The sequence below is a fragment of the Salvelinus sp. IW2-2015 genome, linkage group LG30 (assembly GCF_002910315.2).
Source record: "Salvelinus sp. IW2-2015 linkage group LG30, ASM291031v2, whole genome shotgun sequence".
NCBI lineage: Eukaryota > Metazoa > Chordata > Actinopteri > Salmoniformes > Salmonidae > Salvelinus > Salvelinus sp. IW2-2015.
In genome coordinates this window covers 3,040,958-3,068,401 of record NC_036869.1, presented here as the reverse complement: position 1 = coordinate 3,068,401, position 27,444 = coordinate 3,040,958, and the positions used below count along the sequence as shown (strand labels likewise).

The window sequence follows — 27,444 nt, the reverse complement described above, 5'->3', positions numbered from 1 at the left end:
GAATGTATGTGTTTGTGATCCTTTTAATGGAATGTGATGCCAAAGAAACATTTCCACCCTGGATGGACAATAAAGTTGTATTCCATTGTATTTTATTCTATTCTATGATGAGGTCCAGTTGTGCGTAACGATGGGGAGCAGGTGTGCGTAATGATGATTGTCGGGGGGGCGGTGATTAGTAGACCGACGACGTTGAGCACCGGAACGTTACATTACCTACAGCATGGTCAAGCAAGTTAATGTTTCCAACATTTTTGGACTACTAAACAACTATTGATTTAGAACCAAGGAGAGTTACCGCAAGTCACAAAGAAAACAGGAGCTGCCACTCTTCCAGACCCATTTCAACATCTAATCACCTATGCTTAGTCTAATACAATGATAACTAAAAGGTATTAAAAAAACAATTTAGTCCAATCAATGTAAGCTAAATATGATGTGGCTGTCCATGGTTCTAATTTGTGTGTGTGTGTGTGTGTGTGCGTGCGCATGCGTGCAACAGGAAGAAAAAACATGTTGACTCACACTACTAGTAGAGAAACGACAATGACATCCTCCTCTTTCATGTTGACGAAACAGTCTATGACTCTGTCATACAGTACGCGCTTTAATTTTTTTTGTCCTAGGCTATCTGGCTAAAATGCTTGCTTGCTAGAATAACTTCCTTTCATGGACAACTTTAGCTAGTTAACATTAGCCTTCTACATCTAGCTAGATATTGAACTTCCATCCTCTCAGTCCAGGGGCACAATGTAGGAATTTATGTTTGGATCAGAATCGCTGTTATTATCATTGGCCAGTACGGAGAACTAAGTAAAACTACAAGTCCAAATCCCTATCTCCATCCATGGCTAATTTAGGAAAAGGACGATTTTAGCTAACTAGCTAGCCAACGGAGAACAACAACACAACAGAAATGCAACAATTCAAGTTGTTTCTGTCAATTATGTATTTATCTTGATGCGATGTGATAGGAGTGAAGCCAAATCCAAACTGGCTTCCCTTTACACTTTTTTTTGGTGCGCCAAGACCATTCACAGATGAGCTCACTCAGTTTAGCTCAACGCTGATTAGSTATTATTTAATTATTTTTTTTAACATGGGAGGCCAAATGTTTGCTGGCTTCCCTTGCATTCAATGCTATGAATTGAAGGAAAATTATGAAAAGACGAAAGATAAATAATTGTATATGTTTTTTTGGTGGGGGGGGCCTAGCTTCCCTTGGCATCCATGAATGCACGCCACTGACAKCTCAAAAGGTATGCTTAGATATGTTTCACATAGATTTAACGACAATGATTATGTCTCTAGATTGCTGAAAAAATCTGTTTCAGGTGTTTGATAAATGAAAATTCTAGCTTCCCTCCAGACCGCCCCCCTCAGATTTTTCCCCTCAGATTTTTGGGATGCATGTTGCCCCTGAGTGTAGGCCTGTACAACACTTATTTAGTCAGTCATATTTTTTGAAAAGCTTTATAACACTCTTACATCACAAGACGAATGCAGGAAAATTATCATAAACAACACACTGAAACTCACTGTCAACTTACAGAGGATTCCATCTTTCAGGTAGGCTGCGGTGGAGAGATATCATATCACTCACATAGGTATTAATCTGGTGCTTCTTAATACTTTCCTCTTCGTTTTTCTTCTCCTCTCCAACGAGGTTCAATTTGACAGCTCTGCCCAGTTCTCCTAAGGCATTTAAGTCCAACGGCGGTTTGTCATAAACAGGCTTTTTAAGCAATTCATTTCCAATATCCTGCTCAGTGGGAACTTCTCTTATGCTTGTTCCACCTATGTCACCTGGATTATTATGCCTGATAAAAATATAATATCCCACTATAGAAGCCCCGAACAGGCAAACTATCAACTCTGACCGATTCCTTCCCCTGCAAAGTGCCATCGTGTCTCCCTTCCTCACGGGATGTTTTCATGCCCCGTGGGCTACAACAGCACAATGCAAGTGCATGACCAAACCAGGGGTGTAAATATTAGTCCACAAAAATGCGTTTTGCAACAAAAACGATAGTTTCTATTGGACAAATTAATGTTTGTCCCGCCCCTTTATGTTCCTTTTGCTTCCGTTTGTGAAACGTTTTGCAACACAATCGTCGTAATGAATATGCCACAGACCAACGAAACAAAAAATAATAAAACCACAGAAAATGTGGTGCTGATAACTTTGCTCATTGTAAGAGTCCTCCTCCTATTTTGATTGAATCAACTTTTTTATATCAAACACGCTAGGCTACTTAAAGTTGATCAACTGTGTTGACCGAATTTGAATAATCAAACAAGTGTCAAATTTCCCAACGCTCTTTTCCGTTATCCAGGGGTCCAGCACTTGGCTTCCTTGGTCAAAGTTTATTGAAACAACTCTTCTCCATTAACCTACGTGATGTTAAAGAAGGATTTGCCCGATTAGATTAGCTATCTTGATGGATCAGCAGTAGCACCTAGAGAAAAAAATCCAGGTCAAATCAAAGAGCCTTATCCAGCGCTTCGGCGCCAGCAGCCTACTATTCCAAATCCACTTTGCGCTCCCTCCTCTATTCACACCAGTCGCATTAGACACACTGTTATCACATTGTTATAGCTAACCCTGCAACATCCACACACACCAGTGGAGGCTGGTGGCTATAGGAGGGTGGGCTCATTGTAATGGCTGGAATGGAATTAAAAGGAACAGAGTCAAACATGTGGTTTCCAGATGTTTGATGGGTTTGATACTGTTGCATTTATTCCATTCCAACCATTACAATGAGCCCGTACTCCTATAGCTCATCCCACCAGCCTCCACTGACAGAGTTTCCGATCAAGCTGCACACAATTATTCAAGTCGATATAGTCACTGTAATCTTTCTCAAGTGTCATGAGTTGTACAGAACTGCAAAATAAACTTTTTTTTTTTTTCAGTGTAACAATCTTACAACAGTTTCGTTTCCCCTTACATAATTATACAAATGAAAGAAAATTCTGTTTGAAGTTGTAATCTTATGTGCACAAGTACAGTAAACCCAACAATGAGGTCATCAATATGTAGTACTAAAAACAACATCAGCTAGAACAAGAACATGAGAAAGAAGCTATATACAGGGTCAGTTCCAATAAGATATCTACAATGGGCAGGGATACTAGACTGAAAGAGGTAGATATGTTTAGGTGTAATGTGACTAGGCATCAGGATATATGATGAACAGAGTAGCAGCAGCATACATTAAGATTGTATGTTTGTGTGTGTAGAGTCAGTATAAATGTGTGTGCGTGTTATTTTTGTGTTGGAGTGTCAGTGTGTGTGAGTGTGTAGAGTCCTGTGAGTGTGCATAGAAAGTGCAAAAATAAATACAAGGGTCAACTCAGATTTTGTTAGCTATTTAGCGGTCTTATGGCTTGGGGATAGAAGCTGTTCAGGAGCCTGTTGGTGTCASACTTGATACACCGGTACCGCTTGCCATGCAGAAGCAGAGAGAACAGTTTATGGCTTGGGCCTTCCTTTCACACCGCCTGATATAGAGGTCCTGGATGGCAGGGTGCTTGGCCCCAGTGATGTATGCGATCGAGGGCGGTGCTGTTGCCATACCAAGCAATGATGCAGCCAGTCAAGATGCTCTCAGTGGTGCAGCTGTATAACTTTTTCAACCTTGTGAGGGGGAAGAGGCACAACTGTGAGTGTGAACCATTTTAAGTCTTTAGTGATTTGGACCCCAAGGAACTTGAAGCTCTCAACCCGCTCCACTAAAACTGTACAATATCACGTGCCTGTAGTTTATACCATGGCACGTAGTCTAGTGGTTAGAGCGTTGGGCCAGTAACCAAAAWGTTGCTAGATCGAATCCCCGAGYTGACAAGGTAAAAATCTGTCTTTCTGCCCCTGAACAAGGCAGATAACCCACTGTTCCTAGACCGTCATTGTAAATAATAATTTGTTCTTAACTGACTTGCCTGGTTAAATAAATAAAAATGTAGTTTTCAAGGACACTCTTTTCACACCACTTTCATACAAAGTGATTTTTGTAGCAGGTTAGGAGAGCATTTTCACTAACCCTAACTCTAATCCTTTTCCTATCATTAACCTCAGTATCCTAACCTGCTACGAAAAAATGTACTTCCGTGTCGAGGTGTCTAAAGAGAGTTTCCTGTAGTTTTCATGCACTGATGTCAAAGAGACTACTGCTGTTCTGTGTTCTTGCATGAGTAGGGCTTGTGTTATTAAAAATAGTAACTTAACATTTACTTGTTGTCGTTCAACATTTACGGGTGCAACAAAGTTATCTTCATTATTGACAAATATTCTTACATTATTTCTCTTAGCACTGTCACAGGTCTATATGTAAAACATTTCAAGTTTGAAGCAAACATCTTTAAGCAAATTAAAATGATTAATAATTGAGTTAACTGTTCAGAGTGAGAAGGTAATTTGAGTGCTATACTGTTTGATTGAATACTGTTATTGTGAAAACAACAAAGAAACAAGGCAACTGGAGTGTTGTAATATACCACGGTACACTGACCTGTCTTTCTTACTATCACTGGGAGAAAATATATATTAGGCCACATTTTATGCAAGAGGACGTTTTCATACAAGACATAGTCAACACTCGTTGTAGCACAACAGGTAAATGTATTCTCTCTTCACCTATTAACAAAGAAAATATGTAAAACCGAGATACTGTTAATGCAAATTAAATTGTCCATACACTCTTTTCTCAGACGGTGGCTCATGTGGCATTATTCTCAAACGGCCAATAAATATGTCACTGCATCAACCCACAGCTAATTGGCTTCATTTCCAAGGTGCTTATGATGCAATACCCCAGGATGCTGTCCAGAGTAATGCACATGCTACAGCATTTTACAAGTGTAATTTACATAATTTATGGCAAGCAAAATTATTTTAGGTTTACACTTCACTGAGCCTAGATTACACAGGCAGCCTAATTCTGATATTTTTATAACTGTTTTTTTTTCAGATCTGATTGATCAAGACTAATTAGTGAAAAAAATATCAGAATTGGGCTGCCTGTGTAAATGCAGCCAATTTCACAAAACGTAATGGAGTAATTGACTGGAGTAGTGAACACTGGAGCCGTTGGTGTACCCATGGCATGTAATGAACTCAAGAATGTTTAAAATCCTGATTGTTTAATTACTTACAGTAAGGTAAAAAAATAACACCTACCAATATTTATTGAACCACAAACCGCGTCAATTTCCCCATTTGACATTCAGGTTGGTTCCTTCCATGGCCACCAGATGGTGCTAAATCAGCATATTTGGAAATACCTATAGTGAAGAAAACAGTGAAGTAAATATTTATTACTTGCCAGTCAATCTTCAATGGAGTCTTGTGTCAGTGCTAAGCAAGAAGAAACACAAAATCAACACCTTTGGATTCTTGGTTTTAATAGTCATTGGTCAGTGAGTTAAAAAGGCATTGATTGATCTACAGCAGTCCTCAAACTCCAACTTTATTTAAACCCTTTCATGCTTCACTGGTACAAACAATCACCACCGTCTCTTATGCTTATTAATCAGTACAGTAGTTCAAATAAGCCCCATCCCATTCAGGTCCCTTTATACCAAAAAGTATCATTTACAAAGGAAATAAAAAAAGAGAATTCATAGAATCATATAAAATCTTTGAAAGATCAACCATTCAGTACAAATATTTGATTTAAAAAAGGCCCTAGTGCAAAGCACCACAAAAAGACTCTGCATTAGGAAGAGCAGTCTTCGGCAGTACAGCTGATTTCAATAATAAGCACTTCAATGGCAACACACACRATTATTAATCTCCATTGGTCGTAGAATCCCAATCAAGTGAACCAGAAAAGTTATTTTAGGAAAAGTTTAGGTTGAGTAGAGTGAGCAGAGTGCTGGTGCTGTCGAAGTTTCAAGTACTGATACAAACGCTGCATTGATGTAAGTCTGGGGAAGGGAAAACTAGCTGTTATTGGCCGAGAGGTTTGGAACTCTTTGTTATTGATCTATTAACTAATTTACCACCTGGTGATGTCACCAGGCAGTCAAAACTCCATCCATGCAAGACCTGCTGTTTAGAAAGTCCTGTGTAGATTTTATTTTCAATCAGCAACTATCAGGAACCAACACTGATCAAATTTTCTAGCTTTTACAGTGTTCGTTTCATCAGCAGTTGTACAATATGATACAAAAGAAGTTTGACTGCATTGGGCTTTTAAGAGAATCAAGCCCKTGAGAGATCAACAATTGATGAAAGCTACAGTAAGCAATGCCATGACATGTGCTAGCTGAAATGGTGAGGCTATGGAAGAGAGCAGACAACATTGCTGCAGACAAACACCCATATGAGAATAATGCTACTATGAAAGTGAAATTAACATGATTATGCTTTTATGTTAGGCACAGTAGATTTTAGTTTTTTAGGCACATTGTAGACACAGTAAATCAGCCTGTGTAAAGAATGTTTTTCGCACAGCACAGTGAAGACTACCAAACAACCATGTCAAATGTCCCACCACCCTCAGGCAATGGTGACATTGTACTTAGCGCACGCTTAACAGTGTTTCAACAGCCCAATCTGATCCTACCTTGAACACAGTCTTCAAACAGAGTCAGAAGCTGATGAGTAGAACGCATGTAGCCTACTAGTGTGACAGAGTCCACTTCATTCACTCACACAAGATGGGGCTTGTATAGTAAGTCTCATATGATACCAAGCTTTTTGACTTATTTAGCTATCTCAAAGTGTAAACTTTGAGTAACAAACCCCAGATTAACAACACCTAGGAAACACTAATCCTTTAGACCCTTAAATGAATCATATTTGTTAAGCAAACATTTTAGTTTTTCATTTCAAACCCCAGAAAACACCCTTAGATGACTTGTGTGGTTTACCTGTAAAAAAAATTTAAACAAAAAAAACACWAAAATATTATTTTAAAAACATTGTGCAACGCAAGAGTATTTGTTAGCATCTATGCTTATCCCACTGAATAAAAAAAAACGGAATTCTCATGACGACATTGTTCCTCTTTCAAATCAGTCTTTAAGAACTGACACCACATGTTCAAGCTTTCTTATTGTTTTTCAGCCCTCACAGTGAGAGGAGGTAAACTGTAAAGGAGGAATTTCAACAGACAGAAATATTGTCACCTCAGGTGTGGACCCCATTTGGTTTGCAAAGGCACTTTAAATTAGGACATTTGTCAAGTCTTCAGTAGTGTGCAGAGAGAGTCTCTCCCTCTAAAGGTCACTTAGGGTGAGGTTAGTCCCTCCCATTCTCAAACTTCCAGCACTGTTGCTTGTCCCCGGGCGTGCACATTTTCATCTGGACGTCCGTGCGCCCCTCGGCTGTGCGGTAGGTGGTGAGACACATGTCTGAGTGAGGGTGGTAGATCGTCCCGTCCTGAAGTGGTAAGAGACATCAGGTCATAGGCTGTGTGTGAGTTTCAAGCTAATTTTCACGATAAAAATGCACCTTTATAATAAACCATTCCATGCATCATCGTATTTGCAGACTTATGCAAGATATCCTACTATTCCTAACATGATGATTACATTGGAGAGTCATAATTTAGGCTAATAATAGAACTCAATCATTGTTCGCAAAAAAAGACGGCCTTTTATAATTACGACACTTTATATGACTGAAGACATCAGCAGAATCTTTTTGAATACGATAAGAATGACAGGGTGGCCTCCTCTGCTGATACTGACAAACAGATCAATAAAAACGCCGTTGTCTGATCCATATAATAGAACTACAAAAAAGGGGAGACAAATRCAATATGACATGATCGTCCAAAAACAAATGTGGCACTGACCCAATGATAAAGAGTGAACAATATTCATAACATATATGCGCACTCACCGGTAATATGCCCGATGCTCTCCGCTAGTGCCGATAAGATAGGCTATGACGTTCAATCAATTAAGTTGAGAACGAAAAGACAGATTATAGTATTTTCTATTGTTTTCGCTTTACAGCAATAGCCACTTGCTTTCCAAACTATGTTTTCTCGCAATTGTATTTTTGAATATTGCGATATGCTTGACTGGGCCTCTACTTGTCACTGCGTCGCAACTAAACAATGATCTATTTGGTATATGCCCCGCGTGCAGGCCTTTCTGACTGCGGGCAATGCGATTTAAAACAATCCACAGGTTATTATTCATTTTTTAAGCTCATGATCTTCTATGGCCAAACCATGCTTTCTGTTGCAGTAGCCTATTTTGAATGATTGTATTTATGTCTGTATAGACTGGAGTAGGCTAATTACAGTATATAATTTTGGCAATTCAATTTACTTTAGGGGAAGCTTAGCTTCTCCTAGCCATATGCGCGCGCCACCAATGATCCAGGTATAAGGCATTATAGCAAACTGAAAACTAAATGTAGTATGAAGACCACTAATAATACATGGGACTTATATAGCGGTTTTCAAGGACCCAAAGTCGCTTTACAACTGTAGAAATGAAACCCCAAAAACTGTAATGTCTTTTCAAATTCGATCAGCCCAGTTGTCCATACTCAATACTATAGATGCTTTGTTTTTCTGTGAGTGAGTGAGTGAGTGTGTGTACGAGCATTCCTCTGTTTACATGAATCTTTATGCTTGCGTCTGCATCACTCACCTCTCTGAACTCCCAGATGATGGTGGGGGGTGTAGGGGTTCTGTCGTGGGGGCAGTGTGTCATCCCAATGTAAATCTGTCCCTCGGGGACCTCGGCACACAGCTCCGTCACAGAGTTATAGCGGATCTCCTTATGGGTCGTATACTCAAAGTACTGGGGGGAAGGAGAGAGAGGCATTTACATGCATGCTTTCTGAATTATAGTAAATCACTGTCATCCTGGGGAATGGATCAATGTGTCCTCGCTGTGCTTCTGCAAATCAGCAGCTCTGAACATTAGCGTTCCACAGCTATAAGAGATTTCACCATAATAATCTCTTCCCTTTGAGAGATTTAGGACTGGATTTAGGTCAAATTAATGTCTGTTGCCCAAACATTTGTGTGCACCTCTCTCCCCCCTCTCTTTTTCTCCCCTCTCTCCCTCTGAGAAATGGCTGCTGGATGGATCTCCATTGAGCCAGATTTTAGTGTGTCAGTGGGGTTCATCATGCTAATAAGAAGGCTACCAACCATTTCAATCACCCAGATATAAACACTGAGTTTGTGTGCGTCCCAAATGACACCCTATTCCCTATATAGTGCACTACTTTTGACCACAACCCATAGGGCTCTGGTCAAAAGTAGTGCACTATTTACACAATAGAGTGCAATTTGGGACATATCCTAGGCTGATTCTCCACGGGTGTCATTTCCAAACCCAAGCCTCAGAGAGACAATCAGACAAAGCATCTTGGGTGCCCATTAAACAGACCGAGGGTAAATCAATCTTCAATGGTACGATCATTTGCTTCATTCTCCTCACATCCTATGTATCTTTCAGGCGGGGTAAGTGTGATTTCTATTAAAAGAAAGAGTTCTCCCTCCTGTCTTGAAAAAATGTATTTATCCAGTCTAGGCCACTGTCTGTGGCTGGGGGTCTCATGTATCTTTTAAATGGAACTAGGGGGGACCTCTAAAGAGAAGGTAGAGGTTCCTGTTTGTTTCAGAGCAGGTTGTGGAAACAGATTTTCAGTCACACACATGTTGCTTTTAGAAGCGGTGTACACCTGATGCAATGCATCAATGAGTAATCAGAGAGATATAGCTGGTGGAGATTGCCTGAATGCCTGAGGCCTCCACTACCCCCTGTTAATGACTGGACATTAAATATACATCCATACAGCCCAGCAAGTCTTCTTGGCTATTAACTTTCTATAAACTAACTTGGCTAGAAAAGTTATACAACTTAGTTGACTGTTTAAGATATCTGTAGATTTAGGATTAAAATATTATTTAGGACAATGTCTGGTAATACTAAAACAAAGTTTAAGATGTCTTCGTATCTCGCTTTGAATCTAGATGAGGTGGATATTCTCCCATGGTCACCGGATATCGTTGATATTCAGAAAAACCACTCCGTCTGTCCATCAGGGAGACAGACGTGAGTCGGGGAGGGTTGAGAGACAAAATAAACAGACGTGAAATTTTAAAAATCACCTGGTTGCCGCCCTGCCCATGGCAACCGAAGAGGGAGACGTGCGCCCCCGTGGGACTGTGTTCCGGAGAGTTGTAGTCCAGGCACTCTGAATGGATCCCAGAGCTACGCAACTGTGATGAGGAGAATGATCTGGATTAGCATCATGAGATCTGCCATCCATGTCTCTGCATTGCTTTCTCTTTGGGGGTTTAGGCTGGGTTTCTGTAAAGCACTTTGTGACAACTGCTGATGTAAAAAGGTCTTTATAAAATACATTTGATTGATTGATTGAAACAATTGCCTGGGGTGAAGTCAACACCTCGAGTCCACACCTAGATACTGTTATTGATGCCACCTATATACATTTGAAAGAACAAAGTGCTGGATTATGCTGCCTGTCTTTACATTTTTTCAAGTGGTACTCAAGATTTTCAATTGTATTTATTACATACGGGGGGGAAAATTTACTTGATTATGACATGGAGACAGAGACAAACTGACAGAAACAGACAGTGACAGACAGACAAACAGAGACTCACCGCCCCGTGCCAGCCCTCCCGGTCCTCTGGTACATGCAGGTCAGGGTAGATGTTGTTCAGGTACCAGTCAAAGCTGTTACACTTCAGTCTCTCTCGAAGGACCACCCTCTCTGAGATGTCCCCATATGTCTCCTGTGGAAAAATAACACACTTATTTAGCTAGCGCCAATTTCCACACACAACTCTAAAGCTACAGCAGAATAATAAGCTAAATCTCCCTGCAATGCTAAATGCAGCTCAGGTCAAAGTTGACAATCCTAGGAGTGGTTTGATATGACACACCATGTCATGACTGTACAAATACACTACATGGCCAAACGTATGTGGACACCTGCTCGTCGAACATCTGGTCCCCCTTTTGCTGCAATAACAGCCTTTGCGGTGGGGACTTGCTTCCATTCAGCCACAAGAGCATTAGTGAGGCCAGGCACTGATGTTGGGCGATTAGGCCTGGCTCGAAGTGGAAATTCCAATTCATCCCAACAGTGTTCGATGGGGTTGAGGTCAGAGCTCTGTGCAGGCCAGTCAAGCTCTTCCACACCGATCTTGACAAACCGTTTCTTTATGGACCTCGCTTTGTGCACGGGGGCATTTTCATGCTGAAACAGGAAAGGCCCTTCTCCAAACTGTTGCCACAAAGTTGTAAGCACAGAATGGTCTAGAATATGCTGTAGCGTTAATATTCCCCTTAACTGGAATTAAGTGGCCTAGCCTGACGCATGAAAAAMAGCCCCAGACCATTATTCCTCCTCCACCAAACCATTCAGGCAGGTAGCGTTCTCCTGACATCCGCCAAACCCAGATTTGTCCGTCAGACTGCCAGATGGTGAAGCGTGATTCTTCACTCCAGGAGAACGAGTTTCTACTGCTCCAGAGTCCAATGGTGGTGAGCTTTACACCACTCCAGCCGACGCTTGGCATTGCTTGTGTGCGGCTGCTCAGCCATGGAAACACATTTCATGAAGCTCCCGACGAACAGTTATTGTGTTGACGTTGCTTCCAGAGGCAGTTTGGAACTCGGTAGTGAGTGTTGCAACTAAGGACAGATGATTTTTACGCGCTTGGCGGTCCGTTCTGTGAGCTTGTGTGGCCTACCAATTCGGAGCTGAGCCGTTGTTGCTCCTACATGTTTCCACTTCACAATTACAGCACTTTCAGTTGACCGGTATAGCTCTAGCACTGACTTGTTGGAAAGGTGGCATCCAGTCACAGTGTCATGTTGAATGTCACTGTGCTCTTCAGTATGGGCCATTCTACTGCCAATGTTTGTCTATGGAGATTGCATGGCTGTGTGCTCAATGTTACACACCTGTCAGCGACGGGTGTGGCTGAAATAGCCTAATCCACTCATTTGAAGGCGTGTCCACATACTTTTGTCGATGTAGTGTATGTAGCTACATCCTGGGCTGTTATCTTGAATATGTTTGAATCCTGGTTGGGGAATTGCTGTTGTGTTCTTAAGAAAAGGATTTAACATATGATAGGTGTGAGAGATTGTTTAAGGAGGAAACGTTTGCCAAGGTGGCGAGTGATACATGTTGTACTAATGGGAGCAGTGGAACTCCCCACCTTGAACAAACCAAAGGGAGGGAATTCAAACACACGTCAGATTGTGTGACACTAAAGTTGGATTATGTAGTCCCTGATCAACCAGGGGTGTATGCATTTGTTATTGGACAGATTCAGGTAGGTCGTACTCCCTCCCTGTTTTGGCCCATTTGCTTCTTCAGTTTGATTGGACAAAAACTACTTTGGTGGTTTAAACCAAAACCACATTTCTCTTCAAACAAACCACCTTGATAAAGGCCTATATGTAAACGCCCAAGTGAATTCAAACCTGCCAGTTCCCACTGGCACCTGGTCTCCATCTCCCTTTGGTAAGGTAATGTTTTGTTTGATCAAAGATCCCTGGCATTAATAATGTAATTCATTTCAGAGTGGTGAAACCAAGAAACATGAAACCTTGATGTCAGCCAACACACAAAAAAAAGAGGGACACACACACAGATGATTCCTCTCACACCCAGACAGCACCTCATCAACACTGCTGACACCTAGACAGGTGAAGCAACACCTCCAACCAAGTTAATCCATTACAATATATAGCCAAGTCTAAGGTGTTCCTTCCTTGGTATAGCCTAACCATCACAGCTTTAACTAGAGCATGCCTACTTCTTAACACCTGCTGGAATTATGCACTTTACAATAAGTTACTTTGTCGCTTTATTACAATACATCAAGTTTGTTTATTGCTTTATTACATTACAATAAGTTAGTTAATCACTTTACAATAAGTTAAGATAKCATTTTATTGTAAAGTGTACTACAGTACTTTACCCTTCTGGCCGGTGGGTTTCTGTTGTAGAAGTGCTGTTTRTAGGTGTCCATCCATACCTCTGCAGCACGGACCGTGTTCTGGAGGAACTTGGGCCTGGCRTAGGGKGCTTTCTTAGGGAAAACGTGTCCCACGTGGGAGCAGGGGTGGATCTCCAGAGAACCTCCACACTGCCACACCTGTGGAGCAGGAGAACCGATGATTAAAACATAGAAAATGACATGATATATCATTGTAGAGTATCCCTCCACCTAATCGTTCTGGCAAAAATCCAGACAAGATGCATGGGACTCAAACTTTCCCATAAGATTTGTGGAGAAGTTTTCCTTTCCACACAAGTCAAATTAGTGCCTCAAATGTTCTCCAGACTATGGAAAAGGATCCAAATTGGGATGTAAGTGGTGTGATAATGCGGGCAGAAACCACGATGGACATTGTCTATGAATAATCAGCAACACTACCACTCTTCTTCTCTGTCCTCTCGGCTATTATACAAGTGACTGAGTCAAAAAACTGTTTGTTGGGGAACATTTTTAATTGTATCTATTTCCTGCAGAACATTTTATTTATAGTATGAACTTGCATCTTATAAATTGCTTGTTTTCCACTACGGCCAAGAAAACAGCTTGGGGGAAATGACACGTAGCTAGGCTACCTCGCTATTTGCTAACTACATTTAGCGACTTCCTTGAGTTATGCCCCAATTACCAGACAGATTCTCTCAGTGTAATGGATACTTAGCTATACCTCGTAGAACCCTATTAATTCTCATCAAAACATTTCATTCCTGTGCAATATTTATTTCTTTGTAGTCCCAAAAAACTGTTCATCAACTGTTCAAACATCAATTATGAATGGGGATTCGCAGAGGCATTTTATTTCTACTTACATAAAACATCACTTAACCCCATCCACCTTTAGTTTAACACACACAAAGAATATCAGCCTATATGCATTTTCCTCAAATAAAATGTTTAAACCTTTTTATGCACCATCTTATAGTTTCTTCTCCCCAATTGGTAGTTATGACCTTGTCTCATTTCTGTAACTCCCCAACGGGATCGGGAGAGGCAAAGGTCGAGACTTGCGTCCTCCGAAACATGACCCGCCAAGCCGCGCTGCTTCTTAACACACTGCTCACTAACCCGGAAGTCAGCCGTATCAATGTGTCGGAGGAAACCGTTAGACTGACAACCAGTCAGTTTGCAGGCGCCCGGTTCGCCCGCCCCTGCCACAAGGAGTCACTAGATGCGCGATAAGGCAAGGAACGCCCTCCGGCCAAACCCTCCCCTACACGGACGGCACTGGGCCAATTGTGCGCCTGGGATCGAACCTCAGGCTGTAGTGGCACCTCAGCATTGCGACGCAGTGCCTTAAGACAGCTGCGCCATTCGGGAGGCCGATAGACTTTTAGTAAACCTTTTTGCGAGTATAGATCAGAACGCAAGTAAGTGTCCATTCTATTTTTAACCAAGGACCTGAGAGGTAATAAACAATCTCACTGTCAAACTTAACATGTGCAAATATTTGTATGAACATAACAATATTCAACAACTGAAACATAAACTGAACAAGTTCCACAGACATGTGACTAACAGAAATGGTATAATGTGTCCCTGAACAAAGGGGGGGGGGGTGAAAATCAAAGGTAACAATCAGTATCTGGTGTGGCCACCAGCTGCATTAAGTACTGCAGTGCATCTCCTCCTCATGGACTGAACCAGTTTTGCCACTTCTTGCTGTGAGATGTTACCCCACTCTTCCACCAGGGCACCTGCAATTTCCCAGACATTTCTGGGGGGGAATGGCCCTAGCCCTCACCCTCCGATCCAACAGGTCCCAGACGTGCGCAATGGGATTGAGATCCGGGCTCTTCGCTGGCCATNGGGGGGGGGCCCTCACCCTCCGATCCAACAGGTCCCAGACGTGCGCAATGGGATTGAGATCCGGGCTCTTCGCTGGCCATGGCAGAACACTGACATTCCTGACTTGCAGGAAATCACGCACAGAACGAGCAGTATGGCTGGTGGCATTGTCATGCTGGAGGGTCATGTCAGGATGAGCCTGCAGGAAGGGTACCACATGAGGGAGGAGGATGTCTTCCCTGAAACACACAGCGTTAAGATTGCATGCAATGACAACAAGCTCAGTCCGATGATGCTGTGACACACCACCCCAGACCATGCGGACCCTCCACCTCCAAATCGATCCTGCTCCAGAGTACAGGCCTCGGTGTAACGCTTATTCCTTTGACAATAAACGCGAATCCGACCATCCCCCCCTGCTGAGACAAAACCGCGACTCGTGAGTGAAGAGCACTTTTTGCCAGTCCTGTCTGGTCCAGCTACGTTGGGTTTGTGCCCATAGGCGACGTTGTTGCCGGTGATGTCCAGCCTCTCTCAGCCTATTGCAGGCAGTCTGAGCACTGATGGAGGGATTGTGCATTCCTGGTGTAACTCGGGCAGTTGTTGTTGCCATCCTGTACCTGTCCCGCAGGTGTGATGTTCAGATGTACCAATTCTGTGCAGGTGTTAAACGTGGCCTGCCACTGTGAGGACGATCAGCTGTCCGTCCTGTCTCCCTGTAGCGCTGTCTTAAGCGTCTCAGTATGAACATTGCAATTTATTGCCCTGGCCACATCTGCAGTCCAGATGTCCAGATCTGCAGTCCACACGCAGATGAGCAGGGACCTGGGAATCTTTCTTTTGGTGATTTTCAGAGTCAGTAGAAAGGCCTCTTTAGTGTCCTACGTTTTCATAACTGTGACCTTAATTGCCTACCGTCTGTAAGCTGTTAGTGTCTTAACGACCGTGCCACAGGTGCATGTTCATTAATTGTTTACGGTTCATTGAACAAGCATGGGAAACAGTGTTTAAACGCTTTACACTGAAGATCTGTGAAGTTATTTGGATTTTAACGAATTATCTTAGAAAGACAGGGTMCTGAAAAAGGGCCATTTCTTTTTTTGCTGAGTTTAGATGAACAGCAAACGCCACAGGCACTGAGAAGTTGATGCCATATTGAAAGACTGTGTCCAGGCACTGAGATGCTGATGCCATATTAAATAGACTGTGTCCAGGCACTGAGATGCTGATGCCATATTAAATAGACTGTGTCCAGGCACTGAGAAGTTGATGCCATATTAAATAGACTGTGTCCAGNAGTTGATGCCATATTAAATAGACTGTGTCCAGGCACTGAGAAGTTGATGCCATATTAAATAGACTGTGTCCAGCCACTGAGATGCTGATGCCATAGTGTCAGTGACAGTGTCCAGTACTCACCCTAAAGGACAGTTCTAGGTTCTCTCCTCCCCACACATCCATGCCCATGTCATATGTGCCCAGGTGCTCAAAGTACGCCTTGCTCACTGCAAACAGCCCACCAGCCATGGTAGGAGACCTGAGAGAGAGAGAGCATAGTGGAACATGGAGTTGAGCCCCATCAACAGTCACAGAGAGACTTGAAGACTTTTAAAATGACCTGTCACCTGGCCAAGAGGGCAGCTAAAGTAAAAGCAATGTTTTGGTCTAGTTGCATCACCAATCAAACTAGATGACTGATGAACTCAAGGATTGGAGGAGAGAAGGAAAGATGCATTTCAAAACATTTCAAACAAGGCCGGAGAGTATTTGAGTTGGGATTATAACTTTTAGTCAGAGCATTAGGGTCCTGGTCAAAAGTAGTGCACTATATAGGGAAAAGCTTGCCATTTTGGACACATACAGAGATCTAATATTGTAAACAAACTGATGACCAGACAGTACCGACCTGATAGGTTCGATGCGGGACTTGCGTTTCTTGCGTTCGACCTCAGGGATAGCGTGCCACTGGAAGGTCAGCCTCCAGTCGAAGCCTCCGATCATGGGCTCATCTGTCTGCATGTAGAACTCAAACGAGTTCCAGTCGATGGTGTCGATCACCGGACACACGATGGTGCTCTCATTCTCACCAATCCTGGAGAGAGGAGAAGATACACATAAAACTAACACACATGTGACTGTAATCACATTGTCAATATGGTGGCTATGTAACACACACACACACACACCTCTCCAGCAGCGGCTCGATCCAGCCGGGGACACACTCGCAATGACAGTCCAGGAAGGTCAGTACGTCACCCGTGGCGTAGGTGGCGCCGATGAGCCTCGCCCTGACCAGCCCCTCCCTCTTGTTGGTGCGGATGAGGCGGACACGCTCCCAGTTACTGATGTAGTGCTCCAGCTGAGACTTCAGATAGACTGGGTTTCACACAGAGATAGATGGTCAAGGCTTCACTCTTTCTCCCACCCCTTCCCTCGCTCACACACTACCCTCTTCTCTCTCCCTCTCATGCACTACCCTCTCTCTCACGCACTACCCTCTCTCTCACGCACTACCCCTCTTCTCACGCACTACCCTCTCTCTCCACTCACGCACTTACCCTCTCTCTCACACGCCACACCCTCTCTCTCACTCACGCACTTCCCTCTCTCTCCAGCACGCACTACCCTTCTCTACCTCACTCACGCACTACCCTCCTCTCTCACTCCACGCACTACCCTCTCTCTCACTCACGCACTACCCTCTCTCTCCACTCACGCACTACCCTCTCTCTCACTCACGCACTACCCTCTCTCTCACTCACGCACTACCCTCTCTCTCACTCACGCACTACCCTCCTCTCACTCACGCACTTTACCCTCTTCTCCACTCACGCACTACCCTCTCTCTCACTCACGCACTACCCTCTCTACTCACTCACGCACTACCCTCCCTCTCACTCACGCAACTACCCTCCCTCTCACTCACGCACTACCCTCCCTCTCACTCACGCACACCCTCGCCTCTCACTCACGCACTACCTCCCTCTCACTCACGCACTTACCCTCTCTCTCACGCACTACCCTCGCCCTCTCACGCACTACCCTCGCCCTCTCACGCACTACCCTTCCCTCTCACGCACTACCTCTCCTCTCACGCACTACCCTCGCCCTCTCACCACTACCCTCGCCCTCTCACGCACTACCCTCGCCCTCTCACGCACTACCCTCGCCCTCTCACGCACTACCCTCGCCCTCTCACTCACACCCTTCTCTCTCACACTACCCCTTCATGCCTTCCCTTTTCTCCCCCAAAATTCTTAAAATCAGGCAAAGCCAGTTTCATGCCCCGTCTCACCTCGGTCACTAAAGTCATCTATGAGGATGATCTCCCTCAGGAGGACAGCGGGTGTGCTCTCCAGAACACTGGGGATGGTCCTGAAAGGGTGGCAGGCCTCGTTGTAGAAATGCTATGATCACTGACGTGGTCGGCAGACGGCGGTAGTCAAACTTCTTAGCTCTGCATCTGTACTCAAATGAGAGTTGTTGTTAGGAAAATCAGGTTATAAACTGACTGCAAGACTGACCACACAATCAGTGGCTCATTGGAGTTGCTTTGGTCAGTGCAGGAGGTGCATTTGGTGTCATTCCTGTCGGGAGCTGTGGAAACAGCAAGAGGCAGAAATGTGAAGGGAAAGAAATCACACCGATGTCCACATGCCTGAGCAGTTCTCATGTAGAGACGAAAGAAAGAAAGAAAAGCCAGTCAGGGAAGTAGGCTACTCTCTGTAAGTAATGGACACAGACAGCTCGAATGCCTTAAAAAAAGATCTTGGCCTCACTCCAAGCTGACCGCAAGCCCAGACAGATTCAGTGTTTATTGGAAGCTTGACAGTGAGCCCAGACAGATTCAGTGTTTATTGGAAGCTGACAGTGAGCCCAGACATATTCAGTGTTTATTGGAAGCTGACAGTGAGCCCAGACAGATTCAGTGTTTATTGGAAGCTGACAGTGAGCCCAGACAGATTCAGTGTTTATTGAAGCTGACAGTGAGCCCAGACAGATTCAGTGTTTATTGGAAGCTGACAGTGAGCCCAGACAGATTCAGTGTTTATTGGAAGTGACACGTGAGCCAGACAGATTCAGTGTTTATTGGAAGCTGACAGTGAGCCCAGACAGATTCAGTGTTTATTGGAAGCTGACAGTGAGCCCAGACAGATTCAGTGTTTATTGGAAGCTGACTGTATGCCAACAGTATGTTTCTGCAATCAGTACAATAACAGATGGTTACTGGTCTAAACTACTGGTCCAGATGAATTACATTTTAGTAGACACTCTTATCAAAAGTTACAGGAGCAATTAGGGTTAATTGCCTTGATCAAGGACATCAGATTTGTCACCTAATCGGCTCGGGACTGAAACTAGCGCCCGTTCGGTTACTGGCCCAACGCTCTTAACCGCTAGGCTACCTGATTGTACTGCCGGGAGGGGCGGGGCTCTCTATGCCCTGTGTGGAGATGAAGATCATTTGGCTACTCACTCTTTCATCCTGCTGTCCTGGATGTGTCGGTGCAGGGAGATCTTATCACTGACAAAGATATTAATAGCGTATCTCTCCACGCTGTCCTCTTCCTGCTTCCTCTCCTCCGGGCTGAGGTTCAGGCTGGTGGCCTTGCCCCACTCCCCGTGTGCGTTGGCATCCGCTGGCGCCTTCACGTACACGGGCCTGGCCAGCTGCTCACCTCCCTGCTCCTCCACGGGGGAGAAGTGCCTGACCAGCAGGTTGTGGCCCCCTCTGTCCTCCCCTCCATCGGCCCCTGTGGAGGAGGCGGTGGAGCGGGCTAGGAGCATGTAGCCCAGCCATAGCACCCACAGCAGGAAGAAGGTCTTTGCTAGGAAGCCCAGCTTCCGGGACCAACGCACCCTCATCGCCCCCAGCAACCAGTCACGTGGAGTCTCACCAGCTGCCACTCAAGAGTGCCCAGGCCACACAGCTCTGTGGAAAACACAACAAACAGCAAGGAGGGCTGAGAAAAGGTTGAGGTCCAGTTTGAAGTTTGGCCTACGATGAAAGTATTAGACACCTTGAGCTGAGTTATAAGTGGATCCATGACAGCCTTGAACCATGACAGTGAACCATTAGACATACACCACTTAAAACAGGCTGTAATAGGAACTACCAGGTGAACAAAAAGGAGAGCAGTCGTAGTTAATTTTAAAAATCCATCCGGTTTATTACAAGTTGCAACAGGGAGACACCTCCAGCACAGAAGCAGAGAAAGGTCTAACTGGCCTCTTGGAGACTGGACCTTTACATCCTATTAAGACCACACCAAATGCTGTGTAAACACTAGCCTGAGAGGCTTGTAGGAAGACAAAACTAAAAGGCAGTGATTTTGTCAGCTGCTACAGAATCAGCGTTCATAGAATGTCATCAATAGGACAGTGAATAATCAGTGTGTCCTCGGTCCATRTACCTCCAGTCTGGCGTCAACCACTATCAACAGATATGAAAATAATCCAGAACAAATCTGGCGACCATCAACCTGCACCTTGAGTGTTACAAATAGAACAGTGGAAATGCTGTATTACAGAAAGTCCAACACTGTGTTGATTACTCTAAATGATCAGCTTAAATATTTCCATTACAACAGCTGAAAAATACTGATTATAACAAGTTATGCATAACTGTGATAGAAATCATTATGACAGTGGAGGTTGGGGACAGGCCTATCTGTTGATTAAAAATATGTTGATTAATTAAAATTCTCACTCAGAGCATTCCACATGACAACAAGATTTGATTAAACACAAAACGCTTAAAGGCTAATGATTTGATGCTAATTTCATTCCACTCCGCGGCAGCGCTAATGCTCGACAGAGACGTCTGTTTACTGCTAAATGAGAAAACACTGCTAATGATGCCGCACAAATTGACTAAACTGAGGACAATCATCATCATCCAATATCAAGAATGACAAATTCAGGGCTAAATGGGAGCTGAAATTAAATAGAAATAGCAAAGATAGATCACTGGTGGAATTATAGGCTGCTACGCTGTGGTGTTGATACTTCAACATGTAACTTTTTGGGCGACCTGACCAAATTCACATAGAAATGCGAGTTGTATCTGTAATTCTCATTGAAAGCAAGTCTAAGAAGAGGTAGATCTGTTCTATTGCTATGCTTCCCGTTCTTCAGTTGTTTTTTCATTTTAGTTTTGTACACCAGCTTCAAACAGCTGTGAAATATATTTTCCATAACAAAAAAATATTGTATTTTCAGTGGTTTAGTTGGTACAATGATTCTCTACACTGTTTTGTCACAAACTGAAATGAGGCAAACAATTTGACTTTTAGCAACCAGGAAATGGCGGAGCGATTTCTGTACATTGCATCTTTAATCAAATCCAACATTTTATACAGGAGGCAACACATATTGTACACCCTAGAAAGTTTTGAAACAAATGGTTCCAAAAGGGTTCTTTGGCTGTCCCGATGTGAGAACCCTTTGCAGAACCCTTTCCACAGAGGGTTCTTCATGGAACCCAAAAAGGTTCTTCAAAGGGTTCTCCCATGGGGACAGCCAGAGAACCCTTTCGGAACCATTTTTTCAAAGCGTACTATATAGCCAAGGTTCTCTGAGGTGATAGGGTTAGGCAACAGTCTAAGCCTAATGTTATTCTAATGTTCTTTTAGTAGTGACAACATGTAGGCTTAGATACAGTCAGATAGCTCAACTCAAAAGACAGGCAGACCAGAGGCAAATCAAAGAGGGCAGATACTGCTAAACCCGTCTCCAGCATCACTGTCATTGAGTGTAATCACAGCATTAATATTTCAGCAGGGATACTCAGTACAGCAGCAGTGACAGACTGAGGCTTTAGACAGTAACTTCGACACGCTTTTATCCACTCTGTGCCTTTCCACTCCGAAAATAGCCTACATGTGATGTGTTCCATTCACACACACACACATTCCAGCTTCCTACTCTACCATTGAGATTTTTTCCATTATCAAGACTAGACTGCTTTACTCTGGAAAATATTACATCTTTGATCTTGACAGGGAAATTCTGATAGGATGGCAACGATGTTACCCCCTAAATATATTTTTATATGATAGGCCTAAGCCAAGACACCCTTAAAACATTGTCAGATTCAGGTCTTTCACAAACTGAGGAGAGTATTTGCTTGATGTGCGCTGCAGCATTGTTGAGTCACTAAGCATGAGTCTCCATTTCAGTTTTTCGAGGCGTTACCAGGCCCATGCCTCTTTCACACTCAAAGCTCTGGTCACTGGCCAAGGGACTCCGAGGCCTGGGGTTACAAAATAGAGAACGCCACTAAACAAAACCTCCTTTATATTAGCAGTCCATCACAACTTCCTCCCACTGAATCTGATATCCCTCCCTCCTCAGCCCCACCAAGGGCTTTGACCAGCAGCCTAACAGAAGGCTTAGGGAGAATCTCTGCCTCCTCTTTGGAGTAAGACTGTGGGAGTTCTGCAGAATCCAAAACAAGTAGGACTAAGCCACCAGCTCCAGGAGGCTTTGGGTCCGCCATCGCTGGCTGGCTACACAGCCCCGTTGTTACACTAACACGAATCTAGATACCACCATCTAGCATCTTCTGTCAGAGGCGATTTTAAAAAGAGAGTCTGGACAGCCCTAGCTGTGTTTAATCTTATGAAGGTCTGACTGTCCACAGCGCAGATGGATGGTTTGCTGCTGTTAAGAGTATAGGGACTATAGAGTTGAGTGTACAGTAGGCTATAGAGACTATAGAGTAGTGTACAGTAGGCTATAGAGACGATAGTAAAGTGTACAGTAGGCTATAGAGACGATAGTAAAGTGTACAGTAGGCTATAGAGACGATGTAGAGTGTACAGTAGGCTATAGACAATATAGAGTTGTGTACCGTAGGCTATAGAGTTGTGTACCGTAGGCTATAGAGACTATAGTAAAGTGTACAGTAGGCTATAGAGACTATAGTAAAGTGTACAGTAGGCATAGAGACTATAGTAAAGTGTACAGTAGGCTATAGAGACTATAGTAAAGTGTACAGTAGGCTATAGACAATATAGAGTTGTGTACCGTAGGCTATACAGTTGTGTACAGTAGGCTATAGAGACTATAGTAAAGTGTACAGTAGGCTATAGAGACTATAGTAAAGTGTACGTAGGCTATAGAAAGATAGTAAAGGTGTACAGTAGCTATAGACACTATAGAGTTGTGTACCGTAGGCTATAGCGTTGTGTACAGTAGGCTATACAGTTGTGTACAGTAGGCTATAGAGACTATAGTAAAGTGTACAGTAGGCTATAGTAAAGTGTACAGTAGGCTATAGAGACTATAGTAAAGTGTACAGTAGGCTATAGATTTGTACAGTAGACTATAGAGACTATAGTAAAGTGTACAGTAGGCTATAGAGACTATAGTAAAGTGTACAGTAGGCTATAGAGACTATAGTAAATGTACAGTAGCTATAGAGACATAGTAAATGTACAGTAGCTATAGTAAAGTGTACAGTAGGCTATTGAGACTATAGTAAAGCGTACAGTAGCCTATAGACCTATAGAAAAGTGTACAGTAGCTATGAGTAGTGTACAGTAGGCTATAGAGACGATAGTAAAGTGTACAGTAGGCTATAGAGACGATAGTAGAGTGTACAGTAGGCTATAGACACTATAGAGTTGTGTACCGTAGGCTATAGAGTGTTACAGTAGGCTAACAGTTGTATACAGTAGGCTATAGAGACTATAGTAAAGTGTACAGTAGGCTATAGTAAAGTGTACAGTAGGCTAAGAGACTTATAAAAGTGTACAGTAGGCTATAGTAAAGTGTACAGTAGGCTATTGAGACTATAGTAAAGTGTACAGTAGGCTATAGAGTTGTGTACAGTAGGCTGTAGAGACTATAGTAAAGTGTACAGTAGGCTATAGTAAAGTGTACAGTAGCTATTGAGACATAGTAAAGTGTACAGTAGGCTATAGTAAAGTGTACAGTAGGCTATAGAGCTAGTAAAAGTACCGTAGGCTATAGAGAAGATAGTAAAGTGTACAGTAGGCTATAGACACTATAGAGTTGTGTACCGTAGGCTATAGCGTTGTGTACAGTAGGCTATACAGTTGTGTACAGTAGGCTATAGTAAACGTACAGTAGGCTATAGTAAAGTGTACAGTAGGCTATAGAGTAGTGTACAGTAGGCTATAGACACTATAGAGTTGTGTACCGTAGGCTATAGAGTTGTGTACAGTAGGCTATAACGTTTTGTACAGTAGGCTATACAGTTTTGTACAGTAGGCTATTGAGACTATGGTAAAGTGACAGTAGGCTATAGAGACTATAGTAAAGTGTACAGTAACTATAGAGACTATAGTAAAGCGTACAGTAGGCTATAAAGACTATAGTAAAGTGTACAGTAGGCTATAGAGACTATAGTAAAGCGTACAGTAGGCTATAGTAAAGTGTACAGTAGGCTATAGAGTTGTGTACAGTAGGCTATAGAGACTATAGTAAAGTGTACAGTTGGCTATTGAGACTATAGTAAAACGTACAGTAGGCTATAGAAAGTGTACAGTAGGCTATAGTAAAGTGTACAGTAGGCTATAGAGTTGTTACAGTAGCTATAGTAAAGTGTACAGTAGCATAGAGTTGTGTACAGTAGTATAGAGACTATAGTAAAGTGTACAGTAGGCTATTGAGACATAGTAAAGCGTACAGTAGGCTATAGTAAAGTGTACAGTAGGCTATAGAGTTGTGTACAGTAGGCTATAGAGACTATAGTAAAGTGTACAGTAGGCTATAGTAAAGTGTACAGTAGACTATTGAGACTATAGTAAAGCGTACAGTAGACTATAGTAAAGTGTACAGTAGGCTATTGACTATAGAGTTGTGTACAGTAGACTAGAGACTATAGAGTAGTGTACAGTAGGCTGTAGAGACTATAGAGTTTAGTGTAGACTAAAGCCATCTGGAGAAGGACTTTCATCCAGCCATAATCCTGTATTCATTTGTGTGGTGGAATGAATTCTGCTGCTATGCACAAACCAGTTGGGCTAGAACCAGTTGGGCTAGCCTAGCTCTAGAATAATGTTCCAACATAATTATCATCAGCCTCTTCTTCTCTACTAGCACACCACTAGGAATGGATTTGGCATGCATTATTAAAGTTATGCTAGTATGGACATTGGAATGTAGCCAATGTCTTCATCTGCAACAGCTAAGGAGAAGAAACATCCCTCTGACATTGACAGAGAGCTAGAGTAATCTACAAGGATGTTAAAGTACAAGCACGGAACAGGGCTGCGCTTTTGCTGTGACACCCATCTCAGAGACCAGTCAAACAAGTTGCACTGACAACAGTAACTGCAAGTTAGAAAATAGGTGTCAGTACATTCCTACACACTACTGTGTGATTGTATCTGTGTCACTGAATGGTACAGTGATTGGATTGGTACACTGCAGATGAACAGCTAGACAACCTGAAACATGAGGGCCAATATGTGAGAGTTTACTCGCTGTTAACTTATTTCCACAATGGAAATAAGTCTGACTTGTTTGTGATATCCCTGTCACGTTTTTAAAATGTATATACTGTGTGTGTTTTTTCAACCAGCAAATAAAATCAATCAATCAACCTTCAGCACTGAAAAACCTCTGACAAAATAGGTACTAGTACATTCTGTATTTTACCATGATGTTATCAGTGTCACTGAATGGTCTAGGTTAAAGTTGCCCCCCCAACGTTGATCGTGGGTCAGTTTTGCATTTACCCCCCTAATGGTTAGATTTGGGGGAGGGGATGCTGATCCTAGATGTGTACCTAGGACAGTGACACTCCTCCCCCCCGGAGTGTCACTGGTACACCAGAGAGGAACAGCTGGCCAGCTTCAACTACGAGTGTTGGCTTATGTGAGCATTTACTCAGTGTAAACATCCCTCAATGACACAAACGACTCCTCAGTGATTACACTAGACCGAAACACTATAGTAAGACCGACGGCTGGCCGTATCAAACTGTATCAGGAGGTTGATAAGTGTTATATAAAATGTATTTCACAGACCTCCATCACACTGACGCAAATAGACTATAGCCTACAGGGAAAGCTTGTAGTTCAGCTTCAGCCTACTTTCTCTTTAATAGACGTGATGCATTTTGCATGCTGTTGACMCAAACTGTAAAATGATGACTGATGTCTTCTTGTATGTTGGCAGGTTAAGTTTAGTTATTGTTTTCCCAGATGTTTAGGCTGTGTTCTGAGTGCAGGGAGTGAGCAGAAGATCCATCTTCAGCAATCAGCATGACTACCTTTTGTTCCAACAGACTACATAGCTAGTTCAAGGAACTTGACAGGCACCAATTATAGGCAATACAGAATCACTTATCACCGTAATGCAAATATGCTGAGAATGTTAAAATTGCAGAGAATCTAGATCCTCTTCAATTCAGATTAGACGAGGTTTACAGTGAGCTATAATAACTCGCTCAAAACTGGGACTGGGAAGGGTTTAAAAGCATTAATATGAACACCAGTATCCATGTGAAATCAGGGAATAGAAAGCACACTTGCTAAATCAATCCTGTTGTTACAAAGGGTTTGAGGGTTTTACAAAATAACATTAGTAAAAGTGATTTACATGGATATGGGTTAGGTTAGCCTAGTTCAGCAGTCAAGAGAGAAGTTCCTACGTTAACAAAGTAGCTAAATTAACTAGTTATCAGATCTGAGAGATTAGTTATCTAAATCAAAAAAACTCAATGTTAGATAGCTTGTTATACACCTAACGTTCGCTAGCGTATTACTCACTTGGAGCTGGATGCCCAGTCAGTAATTTTCGAGAAGAAGAGACTTAAACATCAACTAACGTTAGCCACGTTTAGCAAAACGTCCTGTAGCAAAAGAGAAAGCTATCTGCTAGCCAGCTGACGGACCTCCTTGATAGTTAGCTCTGGTCCAGGGCGACCATTGGTGCTAGCTAAATTACCTTGCTAGATAGATTACACCTGATTAGCCAAGTGTGCAAGTTAATATAATTCTTACCTTATCATTCCACTACATTCCGTGTTCTTGGAAACTGCTCAGCATTTTCTCTAGTTTGCATCTGTCTTCTAGCTCTGACTACAGCTGTCAGTCAGCACAAGGCACAACCACGTCCTCTCCACGTTGATGAGCGCTGGCTAGCTGGGGATGTCACTTTTACGTTCTGGAATTTAGGTAGCCAGCTCTTGTTTTCACTCGATTTCAATGGAAGTTTCTTCAAGCTGTGTAATCAATTTGATACCAGACTAAATGTAGGCGTACTGGAAAATATGTTTTACATTAAAACCGCTTGTTATTCCAGAAATTCAGGTTTGCTGACTGAGCAAGTGTAGGTGGTTGGTCACCAGGAAGTTAGAGCTAAACATAAAATGTTTTTTAAAAAACACGTGAGCATAGCATTGCGGGGGAAAATAATATTTGATAATTTTATAAAACGTGATGTCCACTTGTAACACTTTTTCTGTCATAAATAATACAATAAATATATATACACACTACTGTTCAAAAGTTTGGGGTCACTTAGAAATGTCCTTGTTTTTAAATTAAAGCAAATTTAAGACTGGTGTTTGCAAGACTGGTGTTTTGCATGTACTATTTAATGAAGCTGCCAGTTGAGGACTTGTGAGGCGTCTGTTTCTCAAACTAGACAC

At 42.9% G+C, this 27,444-nt stretch overlaps 2 protein-coding genes across 2 annotated transcripts in view; both read right to left on the bottom strand.

Annotated features, from left to right (window-relative positions):
• Positions 1–5,299, bottom strand: part of galnt12 (UDP-N-acetyl-alpha-D-galactosamine:polypeptide N-acetylgalactosaminyltransferase 12) — a 42,001-nt gene extending 36,702 nt beyond the window's left edge. Inside the window, exons 1-2 of the mRNA XM_023974756.3 lie at positions 5,183–5,299; positions 1,551–3,643 (exon numbers count right to left, since the gene is read on the bottom strand). Of these exons, the coding sequence (XP_023830524.1) occupies positions 1,551–1,906 (356 nt within the window). The 5' untranslated portion in view covers positions 1,907–3,643; positions 5,183–5,299. The remainder of the gene's footprint in view (positions 1–1,550; positions 3,644–5,182) is intronic.
• A 90-nt stretch (positions 5,300–5,389) lies between these two features.
• Positions 5,390–27,152, bottom strand: LOC111954994 (polypeptide N-acetylgalactosaminyltransferase 4-like). Its single transcript, XM_023974995.2, is given in 12 exon segments — positions 5,390–7,390; positions 8,620–8,772; positions 10,095–10,205; positions 10,614–10,745; positions 12,951–13,127; positions 16,233–16,350; positions 16,720–16,905; positions 17,000–17,189; positions 18,109–18,217; positions 18,219–18,276; positions 19,291–19,746; positions 26,795–27,152. Coding segments are annotated over 11 exon segments (1,764 nt in total). The 5' UTR covers positions 19,680–19,746; positions 26,795–27,152; the 3' UTR covers positions 5,390–7,249.
• Between the last annotated feature and the right edge of the window lie 292 nt (positions 27,153–27,444).